The sequence below is a fragment of the Balearica regulorum genome, chromosome 16 (assembly GCF_011004875.1).
Source record: "Balearica regulorum gibbericeps isolate bBalReg1 chromosome 16, bBalReg1.pri, whole genome shotgun sequence".
Taxonomy (NCBI): domain Eukaryota; kingdom Metazoa; phylum Chordata; class Aves; order Gruiformes; family Gruidae; genus Balearica; species Balearica regulorum.
In genome coordinates, this window is record NC_046199.1 from 222,670 (window position 1) to 245,266 (window position 22,597).

The 22,597-nt window shown below is 50.9% G+C and overlaps 2 protein-coding genes and 1 non-coding gene across 9 annotated transcripts in view; 1 reads left to right on the top strand and 2 right to left on the bottom strand.

Annotated features, from left to right (window-relative positions):
• The window catches only part of RBM39 (RNA binding motif protein 39), a 31,649-nt gene extending 24,171 nt beyond the window's left edge, over nucleotides 1-7,478 (bottom strand). For 2 of the 7 annotated variants that reach the window (XR_012838072.1, XM_075769145.1), the window contains exons 1-3: nucleotides 7,162-7,477; nucleotides 3,848-3,910; nucleotides 1,981-2,030 (exon numbers count right to left, since the gene is read on the bottom strand). Coding sequence is in view for 5 of the 7 variants with exons in the window: in XM_075769145.1 (XP_075625260.1) it covers nucleotides 1,981-2,030; nucleotides 3,848-3,898 (101 nt within the window). In the remaining 2 variants the exon portion in view is untranslated. The other 5 variants (XM_075769140.1, XM_075769141.1, XM_075769143.1 and 2 more) reach the window with 5 other exon arrangements.
• Nucleotides 7,479-9,966: 2,488 nt separating this feature from the next.
• Nucleotides 9,967-10,038, bottom strand: TRNAE-UUC (transfer RNA glutamic acid (anticodon UUC)). The gene has a single exon. It is a non-coding gene; the product is annotated as a tRNA-Glu (tRNA).
• A 10,854-nt stretch (nucleotides 10,039-20,892) lies between these two features.
• Nucleotides 20,893-22,597, top strand: part of LOC104642949 (rho GTPase-activating protein 39) — a 55,054-nt gene continuing 53,349 nt past the window's right edge. Inside the window, exon 1 of the mRNA XM_075768269.1 lies at nucleotides 20,893-21,043. Coding sequence (XP_075624384.1) covers nucleotides 21,033-21,043 — 11 coding nt within the window. The 5' untranslated portion in view covers nucleotides 20,893-21,032. The remainder of the gene's footprint in view (nucleotides 21,044-22,597) is intronic.

Sequence of the window (22,597 nt, forward strand, 5' to 3'; positions counted from 1 at the left end):
TTCCAACGATGATTAAACTGGATATATAGCACAGACATCTAGTAAAATTGCAGATTCTTAATTCTTCCAATTTCTAAACCAGATATTCAGTGTGATCTGACAATTATCGAAAGCTGCACACCGGAACTAATGTTATTTTTTCAGTTGTTGGTGTTTCCTGTGGATTACGGTTTTCCTGACAGTTTGAATCTTCTTTCAGAATTGTCCAACTCAAGTAGATAAAGAATGTCCTCTAGATACTGACACTCCAAACAACTGAACTGATATGCAAGAATTCTTGTAAAGCCTACATACACCTTAGTCTTCAGCAACCAAGTGCACTGTCACAAGTCACATACAAAGTGGTGGTGTTCATTCTTTAAAGATTTAGGGGAATAGTAGCTCTATCAAATCAAAACACTGGGACAAAAAGCTTCATGCTATCAGAGAACTGCAGTACAAATAACTAACCTTCTAGCAACTGCTAACTCAAACTGAAATGCGGAGATACCACAGGAGCAACACTCCTGAACAGACACAAGGGTACAATCAGGAAAGCAGGAAAAGAGGCAAAACTCCACAGAACAAATAACGTTGCAAGACTAACAGCAGCAAAACACCTTGACTTTCTTCTGTTTCGCAATAATGTAATTTTTTTTCTAAACTTAGTTCACTGGTTTTCCAAATTAGAAATACAAACTCAGAGCATACAGGTCCAACCCGCAGATGGGACCGTGGGCAGGAAGATAACAAATGTCATTGCTTTAGTCTCAGAAAGGTTACAGCAACTGAGGAAATGAACTGAAATACCTTCTAGTATTCTCTTCATTCTACCATAAACCAAGGTCAGAACCAATTCTAAAATTTGAAAGTCACTCCTTTTCTTTCAGATCCCAGTTTATACTTTGAGAATAGCCATCCAAACAAAAGCAGAGTTTTATGTATTTTAAAGCAATAATAATTCAGAATTTAAAAATACTGGGAACAGCTGATTTTGATGGGGTTTTACTGGTCTCAATATTTAGCATGAGAACAACGTTCACAGTATTGTTTAGAACACAGATATAAAGTATATCCAATTTCAGATTATTGGATTCCCACATAAGTCTGATGTTGGAATTGGAACTTCTCACTTCCCAAATCTTTATACACCTCGGAAGAAGTGTTCTTTGGATCCCTTCAGCATTTTATCTGTATGATTTCAGAAGATGACAACAGCACACATGCTGACTTCTTAAGTTAGCTGTGTATTACAAAAACGCACTGGTTACTATTTACTCAACTATCAAATTCATAATTATTCTTCCTACATCAACGGTCTCATCACCAAATGATGCTTGTAAGGTAAGGGCTTTATTTTACAGACTTAGAACATTCCGTTTATTTGAGGCATTTAAGACACTCTTATACAAGGTTTTTTCTTCAAATTTCTGATTTGATTCCAGGCTGTTTGGGTCATCAGCAGATGTGCAGACCCTTGAATTATGGTTCCTGGGGAAGGTGGGCTTGTACTCTGTTTCTTTGAAAAGGCTGTAGTATAATTTTATAAAGTTTAGATTAGAAAGAAAAAAATGTGTATTTTCAATGGGAGGGGGAAAGAGAGGGAAGGTGTCTAACACACTAAACCTTTTCAAGAAAGCACTGCTATCTTTAAATGCTTTGAACTGTTCCAAATCACATAAAACTGTACACCAAATACATTTTTAAAATGCAGAAATACATCGCATTGCTAAAGCAACGAAGAGAAATTAAATATGCTGAACCTACCAAGACTGTATTTTTATCTGTTGCTAACATTAAATATTTCCACGACTTTGATGACATCAGTGACGAGGCATAACTACATTTGTAAACAAAAAAAATTCGCAATTGCTGCGGTTGCAGCAATTGCAAATATCAAGCTTTTACATTTTATTTCCCTAAACACAACTGACATGCATTTATGAATTTACAAAAATCAGCCACCTTTCCCCAAATGTAGAGAATTGAGAACATACTTACTTCTTGCTGCGTTCTTCGTGGCCATTGGCACTGCTCAATTTGTTCTCATCCTAAGCAGGGTTGATAGAAGAACATCGTGAGGACGAAGCGGAAACATTTCAAGTGGTCAAAGGGTAATGGGAATAGGAATAAGAAAATACAAAACAAAAATTTTAATACTAAATTACTTGTTTACAGTTGAATGTGGAAAGCTTTAGAAAATTTAGGTAGGCATGTTTAACCACTTTGCAGCTTAAATTTAAGTCATACAATTACAAAATACAAGACTTACATCATTTAAAAGTGTATATTAAATTGTAGATACTTCCTTACATGGTTTAGAGAGCAAGTTATCCTGTAGAATTCAGCACTCAAGTGGTTAAATGTTATTTCTATCAAATGTAAGAGGAAGTTTCAGGTTTGTGTTTGTGTGCCCCTCTGATCAGTACCAAGGCTCTATCTCTGCCTAAGCCCCAGTGGCTACGCTAGCAGCCAGCCACTATGGATTTCCTGTGACCGATGCCATTCCCGAGATCTTCGCTCATTTTCGTTGAAGGGTTGTAAGAGCTTGATGTCACCTCTGTCACACATCTCGCCCTGAAGCAAACAGGGATTCACACTGCTTTAGTAACGTCGACTCCCAAGAAAGTCAGCAATAATCCACCAGTCCAGCCTAAACATTCCCTATTTCCATACCTGTTTACATGGAAAATATCCATGTTAAACCAGGAGACAAGAATTTTAACATAACAATTTACAAATTTCTCTTCAAGATTTTAACGTAACTGCTAAATATTACATAAACTAAATATACCTCTTAAAACTTACAAATGCTCATCCAAAATTCATGACATGGTTGTAATAAACACTGCAGAATAGACTAACAATAGCTGCTATATAATTTATATACTTGCTTTACAGTTTAATCACATCAGTTACATCAAAAGTACAATTCCTAAGCGACTTAATGTACATTTCTTGCAAAACCAGTACTAAAGCATGCATAATGTTAACACTTCACCACCATTTGGTGAAAAAAAAAAAAGACAGTATTCATTTGCTGCTGGTTTAGGTAAAACACATCACTACACTAATCGATAAAAATTTTGCATAATAATTGACATTTTCTTATTAAACGACTAGGACAGAAGAATACAAGAGCTTATTTTAGAATGACACCGCAGACTGTGATACTGTCTTTTACTTGCTAAGAACATTCTATTCAGGGATCCAAGAATTTCCGTAAATTCGTTCACTCAGCAATTGATTTCCATCTGCCCTGTTAAAAGATTAACCGCCACCAGTCTTCTGCATTAAAAGCAAGTCTCACTCTTCTTGCACTGAGCAGATTGTTCAAATATTTACTTGCCATGGGACTGGTGAAAAGGTTATTCTTGGAACCCTGCTGTTTTCCCAAGCCACTGTATTCACCTTGTTGCTATACCAAACTGGACCTGGCAATTTTAGGAGAGGTTTTTGGTTTCTTGGTTTTGGGGAATTTTTGGGGGTTGTTTGTTTGTTTGTTTTTGGGTGGTGTTTTGTTTTTTTTAAACCTAGGGGACCACGGTACAGCGATACGTCACTCAATTACTACCTTATGATTGACAGTTCACACTGGAATCAAAGGTGAATTCATGGGAGTAGAGGTGAGATATCGTTAGGCAAGTCTACAAAGAGAGATAGATGGGCATTTATTCATCACGCTGAAGTGAAACTACTGCACAATATAATTACATTAACAGTATATATTTACTTGTAAGTTACATGTAATGCATCTCCAATAAGATAAATCATGAGGGCTCCAGGGATGTTAGTTACAGTTCAGCAGTAGTTTCATGAATAATGCTAAATTAAGGTAAACAGGACCTCACTGGCACGTTTTTCTCACCTTCTTGTAAGGAGCTTCAAGCATTGCTTCAATATCAATATCATCAGCCATTTTTCAGGATACCTGAAAGAAGAAGCAAAATCCACCTGAGATGGAAAACACCCTCGTGCTTTATATTCCAAAGGCTTTTGCTTATGAGGCCCTCACTGCATTGGCTCAAATTCACAAAGCAGCATCTCCAAAGACATTTCCAACAAGAACTGAATGAAGCTATGCCCAGCGAGATGATAAAGAATGTGACACAAAGCAATTATGGCTGCAAACAACAAAACACTATTGAATGCCATTAGCCAGTGGAAATCCCAGAGGTATTCCACCTATTTCTTTCAAAACAAAGAGCACAGATCATTTATGATACAGAAACAGAGGTATGGTGGCCATCTTGAGAAGTACTACAGCTTGACCAAAGGACCCAAGACACACATGTAAAGAAGACAGGACAAACATTCAGGTGAGCCTGTTCACAGCTCCCTAGCATTTACTACCATCACAGTTATTAATCTGAAGACTTAAAGTGAACACTATGGTCCTAAGAAAAGTAGCCTCCTGTATAACCGGGGCCACAGAAGAAACAGTTACAATACCAGCATTAAGAGCTACTAAAGCACACAGAAGATCCATCCAAAAACAAAAAAGATCCACCACACCACGTAACACTAGTCACCACAAACTTCTTTTTTCCCAATTATTCCTCTTATTTTTCAACTTCAATTCCCTAATGTAATTTTGTGTTTATTATACTCTGAATCCCCTTGACATTTCATTTCTTTTCCCTTGCAGGTATGCTATTAAGACCTTATTCTTAAGCTCAAAAACAGTCAGGCCTCTAGATCAAAGCCAGACAGCCCAAGAAAATGTGGCCATAAAATGGATTTTTAATCATACAGGTTAGTTCTTGCACCTTGGTTACAGGCATTGCTGAAGAACTGTGCTGTCAGAGACTTGGCCAGCACAATGAAGTCGCTCCAACATTTCAAGATCCTTCAAGCTGTTCACTCATAACTGAGAGCATTACACCAGAGCTGCATCACATGTAAGAATCAAGTCACCCACATCTGACCATCACCCCTTAATACAATCAAGAATGAAACAGTCCTTTAGCAGTATCAGAGCACTGGAAGTTCATACTCAATTACTTAACCAAGGCACGCTAACCTCATTTTCAAGTTATTACCTCTCGGGCTACAGTGCTCTCTTACAAATATGATCATCCTTAGTTTATTTGTAATAGCTCAATTTTATTTTTTACTTAGAGTATTTACATTCCGCTTTTCAAGTAATCTACATATACACATATGACTTAATTCACCACTACTCTATCAGTATTTGGTGTGAACAAATACCATTACCATGGTTAAGGACCGTGAAAAAGTACTAAAGTGCCAAACCCAGCATTCCACAAGAAAATTCCCGCTGCTGAGACACACCCCCCCCCCCCCAAACTGCATTGTCCTAAGTGTAATTCAGCTAACGTATATATTCAGCTAATATATATATCCAGCTACGCTTGGGGTGGGAGTCTTCACCCTGAAGAGGGGTGGCCAAAGGGAGGGATGGGGGGTAATAGGGACTACCAAATCACGAGTGGCATGGAAACATGAACAGGGAACGACTATTACTGCATTCACCCAAATAACGAGTGAGTGAACTATCATCCGGTGGGTTCAGAACAAAGGTCCTTATTCAAAAAGCATTAAGCCATGGAATTCACTGTCACAGAGCACTGCGGATGCTAACAAAGGAAAGACACACACGCAAAACAAAAAAGTGCCAAAGTTTACAAAAAAAGCTTTTCATTAAACAAAGACATGCCTTGTGACCCTGATCCACAACTAGCTGATGACTAAGAGCACACAGAGAGAAGTATCACTGTGCGAGTGCCCTACGTTTCTGTTCATTCTTAGGCACTTACTGCTGGCCCCCCCGACAGACAAGATCCTGAGTTACACAGACCTTTGGTCTCACCCTGTGCAATGCATGCCCTTTGTACTCTGTACAAAACACTTTCATTGGTATAATACCATGTTTTTACCAGAATACCTTCTGTTCACATGACACAGACCTATCAACTTTGTAATTCATGCAATGCACGTAATAACACTACAGTTATACTTCTTTAAAAAAAAAAATCCCAAATAAGACCCATTAATTTCAAATTAGTAAAACCATGACAGATTTTCAAGTATCTTTCATTAAACACTGAAGAAGCTCAAAGTAATTTCCATAAAAGCCTTTCAGCTTGCTCAAAAACACTCCATATGCCTGACAACTCTGTAGAGAAAAACAAAACAAACAAAAACAACCACCAAAAAAAACCAACCCAAGACATCAAAACAAACAAGAAATGACCTACACTTGAAGCTCTGGGCCTACAGAAAACCTAAAGGGACATGAAATTTACTGCTACTGATCTAGCCAATATTTTTAAGGCAGATTCCATCTCTTTCTGCCGTGTTATATTCCACAAAGTGAGTTTAAAAAGGTCCACTCCTTGAAATTGCTTGCTCTGGAAATTTCAAGAAATGACAATTCCACTCTTGCTTTGCAAGGAGCCTCCTGGAAAAGCATCAGCAAAGTTTAGGGAAGGAAGCTCGGCTCCCAGCAGCACACGCAGCTCTGCTCCCACCCGCGTTCCTCCACACGCTCCCTGCGCGACCGGAACGTGACGAGCTCGGGTTCCCAAACACAGCGCTGCACTAAAACCGACGGGCTCCGAGCACCGCACCTCACCCGCACCCCCCGAGGCCTTGGGCCCCTGCGCATCCCGGCCGCCCCGCCGAGCCCCGAGAGCCGCCCGCCCGCGGCGGTCCGGCGCTCCCCCACCCTCCCCCGCCCCGTCTCCCAACGTAAACAGCCCCGGGGCCGCTCCCCGCCGCTCCGCCCGGGCCCTGGCAGCTCCGGCCGCGATAGCTGCAGCACGGCCGGAGCCCCACGCCGGGCAGGGCCGGTCACTCCGCACAGCGCCATCGTGGGGGGACTCGAGGAGGGACAACGCCGCGGCGAGGGCAGCCGGATCCGCCCGCTACGTGGCCGTAGGAACAACCAAACACTCCAAGGCCGGGCCGCGGCCTCGGGGGCAGCCCGCCGGGCGCCCCGGCCCCGGAAAAGCGCAGGGCGGACACCGGCGGGGAGGCCAGCGGCGGCCGCCGAGGGCGAGGGCCCGGGCCGCCCAGCCGGAGAGAGGCAGCCATGGCGGCGGGAGGGGCGCGGGCCTCCCGGGCAGCCAGCAGGCCCGGGCCACCGAGCTCCGCGGGGTAGGCCGCGGCTCGCCCAGCGGCTGGGTCCAGCCCCCTCTTCCTCCAGGCGGCAGTTACCTGCGCCGCGGGCGGGTGCTATCCTCGTTCGGGCGCCCGAGGTCCGGCGGCGGCAGCGGCGGCTCCCGGCTCCGGCTGCGCTGACGGTGGGGGATGGGCCCGAGGGCTCAGGAGCCCTCTGCGGGCGGCGAAACCTCAGATGGACGGCGCCGCTCGGCCAGCCCCAGGGCGGCAGGCGGCGAGGGGCAGCACGACCGTGGGCAGGCGGTCCCCGGACCCGGACTGGGCCCCGGCTCTCGCGCCGGCGGCTGCTCCCCGAAATGGCGCCCGCCGCGTCTCGCTGCTGGCAGCTCGGCGCACGGCACGGGGGCGCCCAGTGCCCGGAGCAGGGGCTCTCGCGAGACGCCGGGGCCAGACAAGGCCTCGCGCGCCAGCGCCCGCCGCCTCTCGCGAGACAGCACACCCGGAAGCGGCGGCTCAAACTCTCGCGAGACTCGGCCGGGCGGGCGGGGTCGTCACGCGCCTCCACGCTCTCGCGAGAGCTCGTGCGGCGGAAAGGTCGAAGGTGACGGGTGGGGGCGAACACCCCCCCCCATCCCCCCCCATCCCCCGCCGGGGCCTTCGCTGGGCCTTCGCTGGGCCCGTGAGCCGCGGGCGGCCCGCGGAGCTGTGTGGTACCGCCGGGCGCCGTCCCGCGAACGGAGAGGGCAGCGGCTGCGCCTTGTGCCCGGGAGCCCGGCGCGGGCCCGGGCCTCCGGCCCTTTCTGGCTCGGGCACGGCGTGTGCCGGATCCTTCAGCCCCGGCACCGAGCCCTGTCCCGGCCTCTCGCCTTCCAGCAAACCGGTGGCAACTCCTCCGCTGCCCCGTTTGGTCCTGCCGCACGCCCCAGCCGCTGCCCCGGAGCACTGCGCTGCCCTGTGCCCGGCGGGGGTGCGTGCTGTGGGAAGGGTTATTTCCTCCCCTTCTGGAGCTCCGTGTAACCATGAGTGAGTTTATCGTCTCTCAGCTCTTGAAGCGCCTGTTGCACCGTGCAGTGACTGGAACAGCAAGTGCACCCTGTGCAGATGGGCCACTTAACGTCTGTGTCCAAGTGTCTACCCACATCTAGTTACATCCAGTAACTTTACGCTTGCTGTAAAAACAAACTAACGCGTCTCGTGATGTCCCAGCTGACCCTTGTGCTAGCACTTCCAGTGTAAGCAAGACATCTTGGGTGGCAGCGCCTGCTGAGAATCACGACGGGGAGCCCACGCCAGAGGAGGAAAGCCCGTCGCCTTCTCCACCCGTGAAGAGAAGCGAACTGCCGCAATGTGCGCAAGTGTCTGCCGGCCCCAGCCCCTGCAGATTGCTGGAGGCTTGAAGCTGAATGGTTTAACTCAGAAAGTAAGGAGTGGTTTGTGAAACAAACCTCGCTTGTCTCATTAGCAGTGCCCCGTTTTCCCCTGGGAGCCCACAAAATGGCTCATTTAGATTTCAGTTCAATAATTCTCAGTAAGTTTTGGCCAATTGCTTGGTGTGGTGCAGATAGCATTGAGTGGGTCAGCACAAGATAAGCCATAGTGGCTGTGGGTTTAGGTTATTTCTTTTTTGCCCTAGGGATCTGAAACAATGTAAAGAGAAGTACTAAACAAACTTTGCCTACTGAAATGACTATTTTCCTGTTGGATATAGAAATACTTAAACCAATGAAAGTTTAAGAACTCAAGCCCATAGATTTATTTCCAAATAAAAACTGTTTTCACAAAATTCCCAGGCAATTGTGTCATTTAGTGTCATTACTAACAAAGCCCCTGAAATTTTAATAGCCTAAAAAGATCCTGAAGCTCTTGCTGAGTTTCCACATCTTTCTAAGCTAAACTGGTCAACTTCATTGAATTTGGGATATTTAGGAAAAATGAGCTGTTTAAAAATAAAAATAAAAAATAAAGCCTGACTGTAATAGGCCTATTTGAAGTGAATCATTTTTGTGCAGGTTGGTTGGAAAGAAAAGCAATGGTTTTACCCAGCTGGCAGCTCAGCCCCACGCAGCTGCTTGCTCCCTCCCCCCAGGCGGGAGCGGAGAGAGAATCGGAAGAGTGGAAGTGAGAGAACTTGTGGGCTGACATAGACAGTTTAATAGGACAAACAAAAAAAGGTAGGTAATAATTACAATAATAATATATACAAACCAAGTGATGCACAGCACAATTTCTCACCACCCAGAGCTGATGCTCAGCTAATCCCTGAGCCACGCTGCCTCTCAGCCCACCCCCAGTTCTACACGGAGCATGACCCATATGGTATGGGATATCCCTGTGGGCAGTGGGGTCAGCTGTCCTGGCCGTGTCCCCTGCGCACCCCCCGCCGTCTGTTGGCAGGATCAACCCAGCAGACACAGGGCTGGGTACTTACAGACTGGACGGGGGTGGCTAATGAGGGACTGTATAAGCTCTGTGTCCAGCCCCGGTGCCGGCCCTGGCGTGTCGTGGTGCTGCCCCGGCTGATGAGCCGCGGATGTTCGGCTCTGTGGGGCTGTTGGTGTGGTCGCTATAGCCGTGGCTGGATTCACCTCTGGGGCTGACAGGAAGGCCAGAGGAAGCTCTTAGTAAGATGTTTGCTAACAAAAGTTTTCCCAGCTGATGGCTTGATCCACAGGACAGACTGGCTCTCGCTGCTGTGGGGAACGCCAGCCATTGCTGGTGATTCTTTGTCATCCCCGACTCTGCTACAAGCGCCAGGGCGCTCACTTAATGGGAGACGCAGAGGGTGTGATGTGGAGGTGGGAGTCGTTCGCGTTACTCCGCGCTGCGGATGGTGGAAGGGATCTCGCAAGATTAACAAATAAAAAGGAAAGAAAAAAAGTAATAAGTAAAAAGGCTGGCGCTTTCCCACACCGGGAGTCGAACCCGGGCCGCCTGGGTGAAAACCAGGAATCCTAACCGCTAGACCATGTGGGACCGCATATCTGCCCTGCCTGCCGCGCCGCCCGCTGCCTGCGCCGCCTGCGCCGCCTGCCTGTGTTCGTGCTGCCCGTGCTGCCTGCGCCGCCTGCCCGCCGGCTCGGGACCGCCGCGCCGAGAAGCCGCGCCTGGGGTCCCTGGGGGCGCGGGGCGCGTTTCCCCGTGCAGACCTGCCCGAGTGAAGGGAAGAACCCGCGGGGCCGGGGCGGTGGGAGCCCTCCCGGGACAGAGCCCCTCCCGGAACAGAGCCCCCCCCCCGGAACAGAGCCCCCCCCCCCGGGACAGAGCCCCCCCCGGAACAGAGCCCCCCCCCGGGACAGAGCCCCCCCCCCCCCGGGACAGAGCCCCCCCCGGGACAGAGCCCCCCTCCCCGGGACAGAGCCCCCCCCCCCGGGACAGAGCTGGGGGGTCATGGGAATACGGACGCGGGCTGCGAGCGAAGAAGTCGGGCTGCCAACGCTTCGTCGAGTGACAGGGGAGGTTTTGCACAAAGTGAAGACGACTGATGTGCAAAACCCCGCAAAATGCAGGGTCGTCCTTCCCTAAGTCATTAAAATTCCCTTAGTCAAAGGATGGGGATGGAGGTCGGCCAAGTGGAAGAAGAAGGAAATGTGCAATGGGAGGATGAATGAACCAATGAATTCCGGCCTAAAAAGGTGCAGAAACCAAGACACAGCCACAAATGCGCTTCTGTGCAGATTCCAGCAATCAAAAAATAAGGTGGAACAACTGGACCACCCAGTTTTGACTGAGAACCCCTGATCAGAAGGTGGTACAAGGCAGACACTGCCAGTGGGACGTTGCAGTACCAGGCTGCAGGTTATACAGGAAGAACCGATCGAGTTGTGCTTGTGCAGGAGCGATGCTGGATGCCAAAGAAACCTCGGCATCAATGTGCCTAAACGATTTTAATCTTCCAACCTGTAACACTGAACCCATATAGTTAGAAAATTCACACTTTAAACAGGCAAAGGGGAGTATTAGGACTACTGTAGTGAATGATCTTCAAAACCAGTGGTGGTGACAGTGATGTATTTAGAAGATTGGAGGGGCTGCTGAGGCAGATATCATCATCATAATGAACAGTCTCCAATTACTCCCACATTGAGTGAGTAAATGTCACATCAGCATGTGATGTAGTTGCTACATTTTAGATACCACAAAGGTTTGATTTTTGGAGCAGCTGGTTGGAGAACATAAAAGAAGCAACTGGGTTTAGTGCAGAGAAGTGTGAGGGGTTTCATTCAGAACTGTGCTATTAAAAAAGCTATGTATGAGAGTGAATATAATGTATTCAATCTGGTATCATTAAAAGAACAGCAGCAACAAAGAAATTCCTCCCAAAAGAGCTTATTAAAAATGAATAAGCCAAAAGCATAACATGCTTGTAAGAAGCATGGAGACAGCTAAAATGGCTCAGAACAGTTTATATCACCAGGAGAAAAAAGACTAAAAATAGGCTTGTATCTTGTATGGCTATAAAACATGGTAAAGCAAGCTGTTGAAATATTAAATTGAGAATAAAATACCCTTCAAAATGTGAAGCTGGTGCAGCCCATGTCCGTATGCCAGCAGAGAAGATCCTGAATAGGTTCCAAGGTGTCAAATGGATCTGACTGTAACTGCACAAGGTCGATCTGAGCAGATCCCATTTCCTTGCATGGATCCCAACTGCAGCCCCTGGCCTGCACCAAGTCACCGTGGTCTGTGCTAAGGATGTGGGGAGGGACTGGCTGCCAGTCAGAGGTCCCTGCTTTTTTGGCAGGTGATTGTGGCCTGTCTCTGTGACATGAGGGGCAATTTGTTCCCCAAGGACTTGGCACCACTGGTGGCGAGATTTGAGCTTCTCCCATGCATCAACCTGCCTATCCTCAGCTTCTCTTCTAGTCTCAGTGCCGGACGATGCTCCTTCTCCTTCCAGAAGCTCTGGGGACGTGTCAGTAGACGGAGCAGCAGTGCCAGCACATGTACCCCTCCACCTCTGCTTGCCCAGGAATTGTGTATGAGCGAAAGGGGAAGGTCTCCCTTTATTGACCACTCCTGGAGATCAGGACACTGGGGGAGGCAGACTGACCATGCTCATGCTATAACCATACCTGCCTGTGAAGCTGTTCTCAGGGCCCTGAGTGTGCTAGCAAGCCCTTAGAGCTCTGACCAGCCTCACCTGGGGCTTGCACCCCAGCCCTGCCCAGGAGCCCCAGTTCAGATCAGCCCTGGGCCCTCAGTCCCCATCTGAGCTGTGTTGGAGATGTGGTGTCTCCAGTGCTCTCACTGATGTGCCTGTGCCCATGGCTGTGCCCAGCCATGACCCTGACCCTGACCTGCAGACTGACTGCCTGGCCTGGCCTCAGCTCTGCCTTGTCACTATGGACCTGCACGGCTGTTACTGGGCTGTGTCTGACCCCGGTCACCATCACTGGCCTGATCCTGACCCCGACCCCGACCTGCAGACTGACTTCCCAGGCTGACCTCAGACTTGCCTCATCCCCATAAGCTGCCCAAGAGCCTGGGCCCTGGGCTGCCCCGCAGGACCGCTCCAGCATGGTGGGGCTGATCAGGGCCTCCTACAGATGTGCTGCCATGGGGGATTAGCTGGGGTTTGCATCGGGGGGTCCCCTGAGACGCTGCTCAGGCATAAGCCCAAGTGTTTCCTCTCTCCTCTAACAACAGCCTCGAGAACTGGGCAGAGAGGAACCAAATGAAATTCAACAAGGGCAAGGGTAGGGTCCTGCACCCAGGGAGGAGTAACCCCAGGCACCAGTACAGGGTGGGGGTTCACCTGCTGGGAAGCAGCACTGCAGAGAAGGACCTGGCAGTCCTGGTGGACAACAAGCTCTCCATGACCAGCAGTGCGCCCTCGTGGCCAAGAAGGCCAATGGTGTCCTGGGGTGCATTGAGAAGAGTGTGGCCACCAGGTCAAGGGAGGTTCTCCTCCCCCTCTGCTCTGCCCTGGTGAGGCCACATCTGGAGTTCTGTGTCCAGTTCTGGGCTCCCCAGTTCAAGACAGACAGGGAACTACTGGGGAGAGTCCATCGGAGGGCTGCAAGGATGAGGAGGGGCCTGGAGCATCTCTGGTATGAGGAAAGGCTGAGAGAGCTGGGGCTGGTTAGTCTGGAGAAGAGAAGCCTGGGAGGGGATCTGATCAACGCTTACAAATATCTAAAGGGTGGGTGTCTAGAGGAAGGGGCCAGACTCTTCTCAGTGGTGCCCAGTGACAGGACAAGGAGCAACGGGCACAAACTGGAACACAGGAAGTTCCATCTGAACACGAGGAAAAACTTCTTCCCTCTGTGGGTGACCGAGCCCTGGGACAGGCTGCCCAGAGAGGTTGTGGAGTCTCCTTCTCTGGAGAGATTCCAAACCTGCCTGGACACAATCCTGTGCAACCTGCTCTGGGTGATCCTGCTCTGGCAGGGGGCTGGACTAGATGATCTCCAGAGGTCCCTTCCAACCCTGACCAGTCTGGGATTCTGTGATTCTGTGAACAGCTGTTCACAAAGGGCAGCCACAGAGGTATTTGGACAGAGATCCACGCTTTCAGGTTGTCAGCATCCAGTCTGTGTGCACAGCATGCAAATTAAAATACAAGAACCTGTTTGTTGAGTTGGTCTGCTTAGCAGATACCCCAGATGTTTAAAAAACTAGCAAAGAACAGCTTTCAAAGCGGTTTGCCTAGAGCTGAATACCTGAATGCTGAGAGGAACCGAGCTTGCCTGACAAAGTCAGCACAGCAAATGCGAACAGGGACGTTTGGCACTGCAACACTGGCAGCCACAGGTTCAGAAGCTGAACTTCTCCCTGCAGTAATGTGGTAGAGCAAAGAACTTGCTGCCGTTTCCCACTGACTTCAGCAGGAGCACGGCCGGTCCTCAAACCCTTGACTGTATGAGAAAGGATAAAAGATAAAGAGTAATAAACCACTTCTTGCACTCATTATAGGACTTTTTGTTATCAGCATGTATTAGTAAGCAGGCAGTGTGCAGGCAGAACTCAAGACACTATCTGAGGGCAAGAAGGATTAAGTTTTAAAAAATCAAATCTGTATAATTTCACTGAAAGGATACGGTGAGAAATAACAACCTGCAGATATTTCAGTTGGGGACATCTATAAACAACAAAATGCAGCAGATTTTTTTTGTGATAGTTAACAAAAATAGGAATGTTTGGATGAAGCTGAGAAAACTTAGGTAGATTATAATGCAAAACACCCTGACAGGGTCTCGGAGAGATGTCTGAATGATCACCCCAGGAGACAACAAGGCCAGAAAGAAATACCCCCAGAAGAGCCTCTGCTCTGGTAAGAAATGGTGGAGGTGACCTTGCAAATCCTCGTCTTTCTTTAACTCCGGAGTCCTGACTGTGGGACTTTCCTTCCAGGTTTCTCACAGAAATGGGGATTCAATTAATTTGTCAAGGCTTGTCAGAAAAAAACCCCCATCAAACTGCAGGATTAGCTTGAGGAATTACAGGTTCTGTCTGTGGCTAAAAAATAAACTCAGTTCTTGGCAAGTACCCACAACAATATTACATTGTCTGGCACAAACATCAGCCGCAGCGGAGCCAGACGGGTCAGGCAGCTCGTGCAGCCCCGTAGGAGAGGGAGCAGGGAGTTGTGGCGAGATGGGACAGCTGTGTCACCACCGCTCACGCTGCTGTGTGGGCGCACGTGGCGGTGCCAGCTCAGTCTCGTGTCATCGGCCTTGGTCACCCGCTGCTCGGCAAGTGTCCTCTGCTCTGGGCAGCTGTCCTCCAGCTCAAGGCAGCTGATGGTGGGACTCGTGTAGCCGCCCCACGCATGGTTCCACGGTTTCCAGTGTATAATGTCTCCTGCGGGAGAGAGAGCACCATTGCACCAAGCTCGTGTGTTTGGGTCAGTCAGTAAATCCTTAGAGGATGTAGGTTGAAAGCAGCAGAACTCTTACAAGACAGAAAGAGGTATGAGAGGCTGTGACAGAGTAAAAGTCCCTTACGCACCTTATTTTGGGGAGTTTTCATCCAACGGGAATTTTGAAGCGAGGCAGGCAAACCTCCGCTGTGGACATTTTCCTGACCTTCATTGCCAGCAAGGTCAGAGTTCAGCTCATAGAAAGTGTCCTGGGAACATGGAGTTCCCTTCCTGTGCCTGCCTAGCTGTGGGACAAGGACTACCCAGAGTCGATCTTCTGGTTCACAAGGGACATTCCCATCTCCACCTTCCTCCCCGTTCTTCTCTCCTCCCGGCCTGTTCTGGTGTGCGGCTCTTCTCATCCTCATCCAGTGCTCACCTGATCATCCATCAGGCCAGTTCAGGTTACTAGCCTGGCAAAACACCACTCACTTCTGTTTTGTGCCAGTGCAACGAGCTGACGTGGTTCACCCAGGCTCAGATGAACACCGGAACCAAGACTCAGAGCAGCAGGAGGAACAGGACTTGATGCACGGGGACCCTTCAGCTCAGTTCAGCCATCTCTCCCACTGCACCCTTCTTTCCCCTCTAAGGGCTTGTAATCATTGTATCTGATGCCCTTCCCCTCTTTGCAGCTCCCTTCTAAAAAGATAGGGCTCTCCTTTGCTGTGGGGAGCAGTAACCCCTGCGAGAGCTCATCCCGTAGCTTTGCCAGCAGCCAGGGAGCCACGGTAGCAGGGAAGATGGCAGAAACCTCTCCTGTATGTTTTGAGTCACAATCTGTTTTAGAAAGCAGGAGAGGAAACAAAGAGCATTTGCTGCTCCATCTGTTTCCACGTCCCATGCTGCTAAGGTTGGGTTACAGCCAGCTGCTGCCATTGCCAATTGGTAATGCGATAGCATGACTGCTTACTTTGCAAGGGAGCAAAAGATGGTAAGATGGAAAAAATTGGGACCGGATGATTTTTAAAAAGCCCCATTGCAGAACATCTGGCTTGTTATATAAATTTACATCATGCCCACTATAAAAAAACCTTGCTGATTGCTGCTTCAAACCATGTATCTTTACAAATGGCCAAATATCTCCAGCTAGCTCTTTCAAAAGGACAGTCCTGGGCTATTTGATATCTTCAGTCAGCTTCAAAACACAGACAGGGTTAATTAAGAACAGAGATGTTTTTTCTTTGCCTCATACATGCTAAGACCATTTGTTGGTGAGGAGTCTCACAGCGCACAATCCAGAGAACCTCAGCCAGCAACTCCTGCATCCGGGTCAGCCTGGTCCCGTTCAATAAGGTATCTGAGACATTTGATACGGGATGTCTGTGCTCGGAAATAATGGAGAATTCACCACATCTGCCTGCCCAGCTTGAACCTCAAGCCTGTTTGCCACAGAATTACAGATGCGCTGACTGGGAGGGGACCTTTGGGGGGCATTGGGCCAAGCTCTTGCTTGAAGCGAGACCATCACTAACACTAGATCAGCTCAACCATGGCATTGCATAGCCAAACCTTGAAAATCTCCAAGGACAGAAATCCCACCATCCATGTGGGAGAACTGCACCCGCCTGGTCAACCCAGCACTTTATTTTCTTTCCTCTTGCAACAAAGAGCTGCCCACAGTGAGAAATCTTGCCCACATGTAGACACTCACAGTAGTAGCTTGGTAGCAGTTTGAGCTATTTAACATACGGCTTCCACAGTACAGAACATCTTCTGGTATTATTGGCTCCTTCAGTACAAGAGTGCACCGAGCTGCTCCTGCTCCCACCCATGGGGGCTCATGGTGCTGGGGACAGCAGGAGGTGACAGGCGAGCTAGAGATGAGGTGATAGCACAGCAGTGCCATACTCACCATGCAAGAGGAGCAGAGCAGCTTCGGTGATGGTAAACAGGGTCAGCCACAGTCTAGTGACTGCTGACAAGTGCATGGTGACAAGGCAGGTTCCAGGTAAAGGCAGTTGGTGGGTCAGGGTCAGCAAGGTGCCAGGCCTGGCACAAGCTTCACTGGAACGTAGATCAGGTGGGGCCGAGGGTGAGGACCTGTGAGGGGTACCCGAGCGGAGCAGGGAGCCCCGATGAAGCATCTCTCAGCTCATCCTCCCACTGTCGCTGGTGCCCTGACGGCTGATCCAAGGTTGCAGCTGCACTGGGTCATAAGCCCAGACACCCAAACCTTGCCAAGCATTTTAGGTGCCTACTCCCAGTCTCTCCTCAACAGAGGGTTTGTTCACACCTGACTGGAGCTGTTACTCCCCCCTTGCTGTGTATGGAGACGCTTTCTGTGGGGCTGGGCTGGGCTGGTTGCAGGCTGTCCAGTTTGTTAGCAGAAGCAGAGCAAGGGCCGTGTCCACTGGCCCAAACCTCCGGGCAACGTGCTGGCTGCGCTCACAGCTGTAGCACATCTGCTTGGGCATTGCGCCATCTCCCCAGCCCGGTACATGCAGGCAGGGCAGCAGCAGCGCAATTCCAAGATTTTCTTACCTTTAGCATCACCAGTTCTTCCACACCCAGAGATGAGGAAGACCCCTCATGCAGGGTCGTCTACCTGCCATGTCCTGACGTAGAGTGTGTGCACAAGTATGAATGTCCACCAGCCGAGCAGCATCATGAAAGGGGGGTGGGTGTATGACTCCAGGTACAGTTTCTTCCACCTGGAAGCAACATCTGAAGAAACATTTGAACATCATCTCAGGGAGCTGGCTCCTTCTGCAGTTCTTCAGTGACAGTTGTAGGAAATATCCTCCAGCCAAGAACAGGCAGCAAGGGGATACTTTGGCCTGGAAACATTGATCATACATCTCTTAATTCATCTTACAGTGATCTGGTGTTCACAGCCTCACAATTCATGAAGGCTGTTTCTTCTTGTAGGCAGTGTGGTTTTGTTATTAGCAAAAGAGCCAGGGTTTATAGTTCTCAGAGACGCTGTGATGTCTTTGCCATGCTCTCAGAGACTGTTCAGACACTTCATATTCACCTCCTGCTGCCATCTTTGGTGTATTGATGGCAGGCACCATGACTGGTGGGCTTGATCTCCTGTGTATGTGCCACAGAGTGACCTACTTGTATCTCTGGAGGAGGACCTCCTTGTGTTATTGTACCAGGTACCACTAGTAGATGTTTTCCTGAGCCCATGATTGCCTGAGCTGTGAAAGCCTCTGAAACAGTCCCCGCAGTGGTCCCACAGAATAAGCTTTTCCCTTAGCTGTTTATCTATTCCTCTCCGGGATTTCTCTCCCCCTCCCTGAGTCACTGGTGTCAACACAGCTCATGTCCACCAACACTCCCTGGCTGTCCTGAAGAAGTGGACCCTGGTCTGGCAGCTTTGCACCTGTGTGCAAGTCACAGCCTCACAACTATCTGTTGTCCTTGGTAGCTGAACCCCCTTTCACCCAGCTTTCCTCCTCCAGCAGCAGGGACCTCTGGTCCCAAGAGTGTCCTCGGTGCCAGCGGGTACATGACCATCCTCTGGTACGGAGGTTCTGCCTTCGTGGTGGTTTCCTTGCTCTTTATTTTGATGTCCGCCTGCTGCATGACTCTATGCAATGGAGCACAGGGCTGCTAGCCCACAAGTAGGACTGACTACTCATGAGATGTCACCTGGGTCCTTGAGAGCCTCCAGCTCACCTGCTTTGCCTCAAGAGAGACAGGATCTCTTAGTGCGCTATGTGCAGAATCACGTTCCAAGAGTTTTAGCCGCAGCAGCTAAGCCATGAAGTTACAGGTTCTCCAGCAAGCCTGCAGAGGTGTCAGTTGAAAACAGCCTACACATTATCATCAAACCCTGAATATGCAAAATAAAATGAGAACATCACAGAAAAAAAGAATGCTTGTCTGGTCCCTCCTGCAGCCAACTTCCCATGTGCCGCATTGGGTCACTCATTTTGGGGGGCCCTGAAGCTGGGGCTCCTGCAACCTCCCATCTCCCCAGCTTCTATTTTCAGTCTGTCCAAAGGCACTTGCTAGCACAGCAATGTCCGTCAGGCTGTAAGGTTTTTGTACACCAAGTTTGTATCTACAAGAGCCCTTGAACAGAGACTGTCAGGCTGCTATAAGCATTTTCCCAGTATCGCTGTTTCCTGCAGAGGACAGATACAGCCTTTATTGGCAAAGGTGAACAATATCTGCATCTCCACAAGGAAAGCTGCCAAATTAACCATGTTAGAGCTACACCAGCAAACTTTTGTTTCCAACACAGACCTGGTTTAACTCTTCGTTTCCTTCCCTGCTAGCCTACGCCTCAGTCCCTGAGCCCTGTAGCCCCACAGAACTCAGCCTCCCCTGCCCACTCTCTCGCAGCACCACAGGCATCTCCAGCAGCTTTGCAGCCCCGGCGGGGGCCCCGCTCTCTACCAGCCCCCACTGCACAGACCCCCCTGGTAAGCTCAACGCAGCTGCATGTCCAGCCAGTGAGCAGAGCGGCCATGATCTCACTGTCTCTCTATTTGTTATTTAAAAGTGCAGTGGGACTTTCACGTGAATGTTTTCAGATTAAGTTACTCTGAATTTCTTCAGTAGTGCCAAAACGCTGTCTGCAAGAGAGCACCACAAGTGTGGTATCGCTCTGCGCAGGGACCCCATCCGCTGACTCACCCGGGGTGATTAATAAGCTGAACAGACTCATTTCTGACTGTAGCAGCAATTTGCTGCATGGTGCTATACAGGCCAAAAATCACTGTTAGTGGCAAAATCCACCAAGTATCTGCCAAGTCTTGCACCCCCAGTTAGAGGGGTCTGAGGCATCCAGGCAGCTCAACCCCCAGGCTTTGCCTCCACATGGGGTTGTTCCTGTTCTGGAGTAACAGGACCATGTATGAAATTTGTTGGGAGCAGTGCCACATTGCAGCAGTCACTGAGATAACAGGGGTCTGCTGTGCCACCGTGCCAAGTGACAAACCCTAAACTGGAGCCTGACAGATGCTGATCTAGTGGGGCTGACCTTTAGTGCAGGGCTTGTTTATTCAGACCAATGCTGGTTGAGGAGCAGGGCTCTTCCTTTTCTCGAGGCCTCTGAATTGCTGTTCGTACGCTGATGCTTGATCCGTGCATGCACAGGGGACACACAGCCTTGTACAGACTACTATGTGCTCAGGATGCAGACAAACACAGAAAGTCCCCAAAATCTGCCCAGACAAAATTGCCAGGGTAAAAAAGAGGGCACGTCCGGGCAAACCCAGATGCATGGCAGCCTTACGCCACCGGCTGGCCCAAGGCTCATCATCCCACCATGACCTCGCAGGGACAGCCGGGCATCCAGCGTAGATGGAGACATTTTCCTCTCTCAATTCTCCAGGCTGGTTCAAGTCCCACTTGCCCAAGTGCTGCTTTCCATCCCCACTCTTGGAGGGTGTCAGGAATAGCAGAGGGCACAGCAGAGCCATTGAAGAACTGTGGGCGGCGGGGGGCTGCTGCCGGTTTGGACACCCCCTACCAGCTCTGGGCGCAGCGGCATGCAGTGTCAGGGACACCCATCACGTGCACAAAGGATGCCCGGGGGCAGCCGTGACCCAGGAGCAAGCACAGGTGACGTGTGAGACCAGAGTCTCCAGGTGGGCTTGTGCCCCTAAAGCAGGCGTGCGGCCTGCCTGTGCCCCGAGAACCCCATGCCACCCGTGACGGACAGTTCGGCTCCTGACGCTAACCACGATTTTCCTCACAAACCCGGTCACGATAGCTGACCGTCGCCATTGACCTGCCGCTCGAATAATACTTCAGCTTCCCCAAAACTGAAGACCCGGCTCCGCTTCTCCCCTCTTCGTTTCCCCCCCTCGGGCCGGGCAGGGACAGGACAGGGGCTCCGCGGCGCCACGGGCTCGGGAGGGCCCCGGAGCGGCCGCCGCCGCCAGGGGCTGCCCTCGGCCCGCGGGCCCCGCCGCTGCCGCCGGCCCCGGGCGCCGCTGCCCGCCCCGCCCCGCCCCGGCCCGGCCCTCCCGGCCCGGCCCGGCCCGGTGCGGCGCGGCGGCCCCCAGCAGAGGGACCCGGGGAGCGGCCGGGGGTCCCTGCAGCCGGGCCGGGCCGGGCCGCGCCGCCCCCCGGGCGGGGCCGGGATCGGGTTTCACATCCTGCCCCGCTCGCGGGCAGAGCGGGCGGCGCGGTCGAGTGGGCCATGGCGGAGAGGTGAGTGCGGCTGCCGCGCACCTGTTGAGGCGGGAGGGAGAGAAGGACGCACCGCCGCGCCCTCGGGGCCAGCCGGGCCAGCGCGGGGAGCGGGCCAGGGCCAGGGCCGGGGCCGGGGCCGGGGCGCGCCTCTGGCCCGGGGGGGGGCGGGCGCGGGGCCGGGCGAGCCGCGGGGCCCGGCGGGCAGGTGAGGGGCGGCCGGGCCCTGTGGCGGCGGCAGGGCCAGGCCAAGTTGAGCGGGCAACTTGTGCGAGGAGCCGCTCCCCGAGTCGCCTCCTGCCTGTGCTGGCCTGACCGCGGGGGAGCCTCCCGCGCCCGCCCGGCTCCACCTGATCGGCTCCCCGCAAGGCTCGGGCAACGCCGGCTGTTGCCGGACCGGGCTGCTCGCAGCCTCCGAGCCAGGCGAGTGGCCCCGCATTTCACCGGGCTGAGCTGGCCTGGCCCTGACCCAGAGCTGCCCGTCCTGTCTGGGCCCTGGTTCCGGCACGGCAGCAGCATCACCGTCCCCGGACGCTGCGCTGGGCTCAGCCCTTGCGCCTCTGAAGATGAGCGGTTAGTCAGAAGCAGCCTCGGATTTTGTACCTGTTTCAGACCAGGCTTGCAGGCTCCAGGGTGGGTTGCACAGGTAGGTTGCTCTTGGTTGCTTAAAAAATTAAACACAATTACAAAATGACAATGCTTTCCTGGTCAAGCACAGGAACGGCTGTTGCACTTGGTTTGCTGGGGGGGGGGGGTGACCAGGAGAGGGTTCACTCCTCACTGGGAAGTGGGTAGGGAGCCAGGATCACCTGTTGGCAGTAAAAATGGAGGGCCAGGTAGCCAGGCCAGTTTCCCAGGCTGCATCCTGCTTCTGATAAATGCAGGCGGATTTTATGGCTCCTCTGAATAACCCCATTCAGGAAGAATTCCTCCTGGTCGTTCTGCGCCTTGGTTCGTTGGCCAGAAATGGTTGAATTAAGTTTGGCTCCACTGGGAGGAAGGTACAGAGCCTGGCAGAAACACTGTCCTCCTCACGACTGGTGCCAGTGGCTGTTGAGCTGTTTGCCAGCATTTTTTTCCATCCTAGATGAAAAGCTCGGAACGATTTAACATTCCTGCAAGCGCTGCTCTCCCCAGGGGCACAAGATTTCAGCTGGCTTCTCACATTCTCTTTGTCTGGGGGAGAGGAGGGAGGGCTGTGCTGGCGCTTTGCCCGGTACCTCGGTGATGGTGCAAGGTGTTTGGAATAATTTTTTTTTCTCTTGCATTTGAAGTTGGTTTGTTTTTTTCTTTTTCTTTTGTTTTTTCTGCATCTTTTCCACCAGAACACAGTTTGAATTAGTCTGTAAAAAGGAGCATCTTGGGAAGGGATAGCAAATCCCCTTGAGAGTGGATGTAGAACACCAGAATTCATCCAGAGCAAAGTGATTAGCACAGCACCACATTCTCGTCTGCCAGCAACAGCAACTCATAGCGGCTGCTTCTGCCTCCCTGCTTGTGACAGCGAAGGGCACTCAGCGCCCGGGGATCGGGGTTGCAGGTTGCTCACTTCGGTAAATAAACTGGAAAACCTGA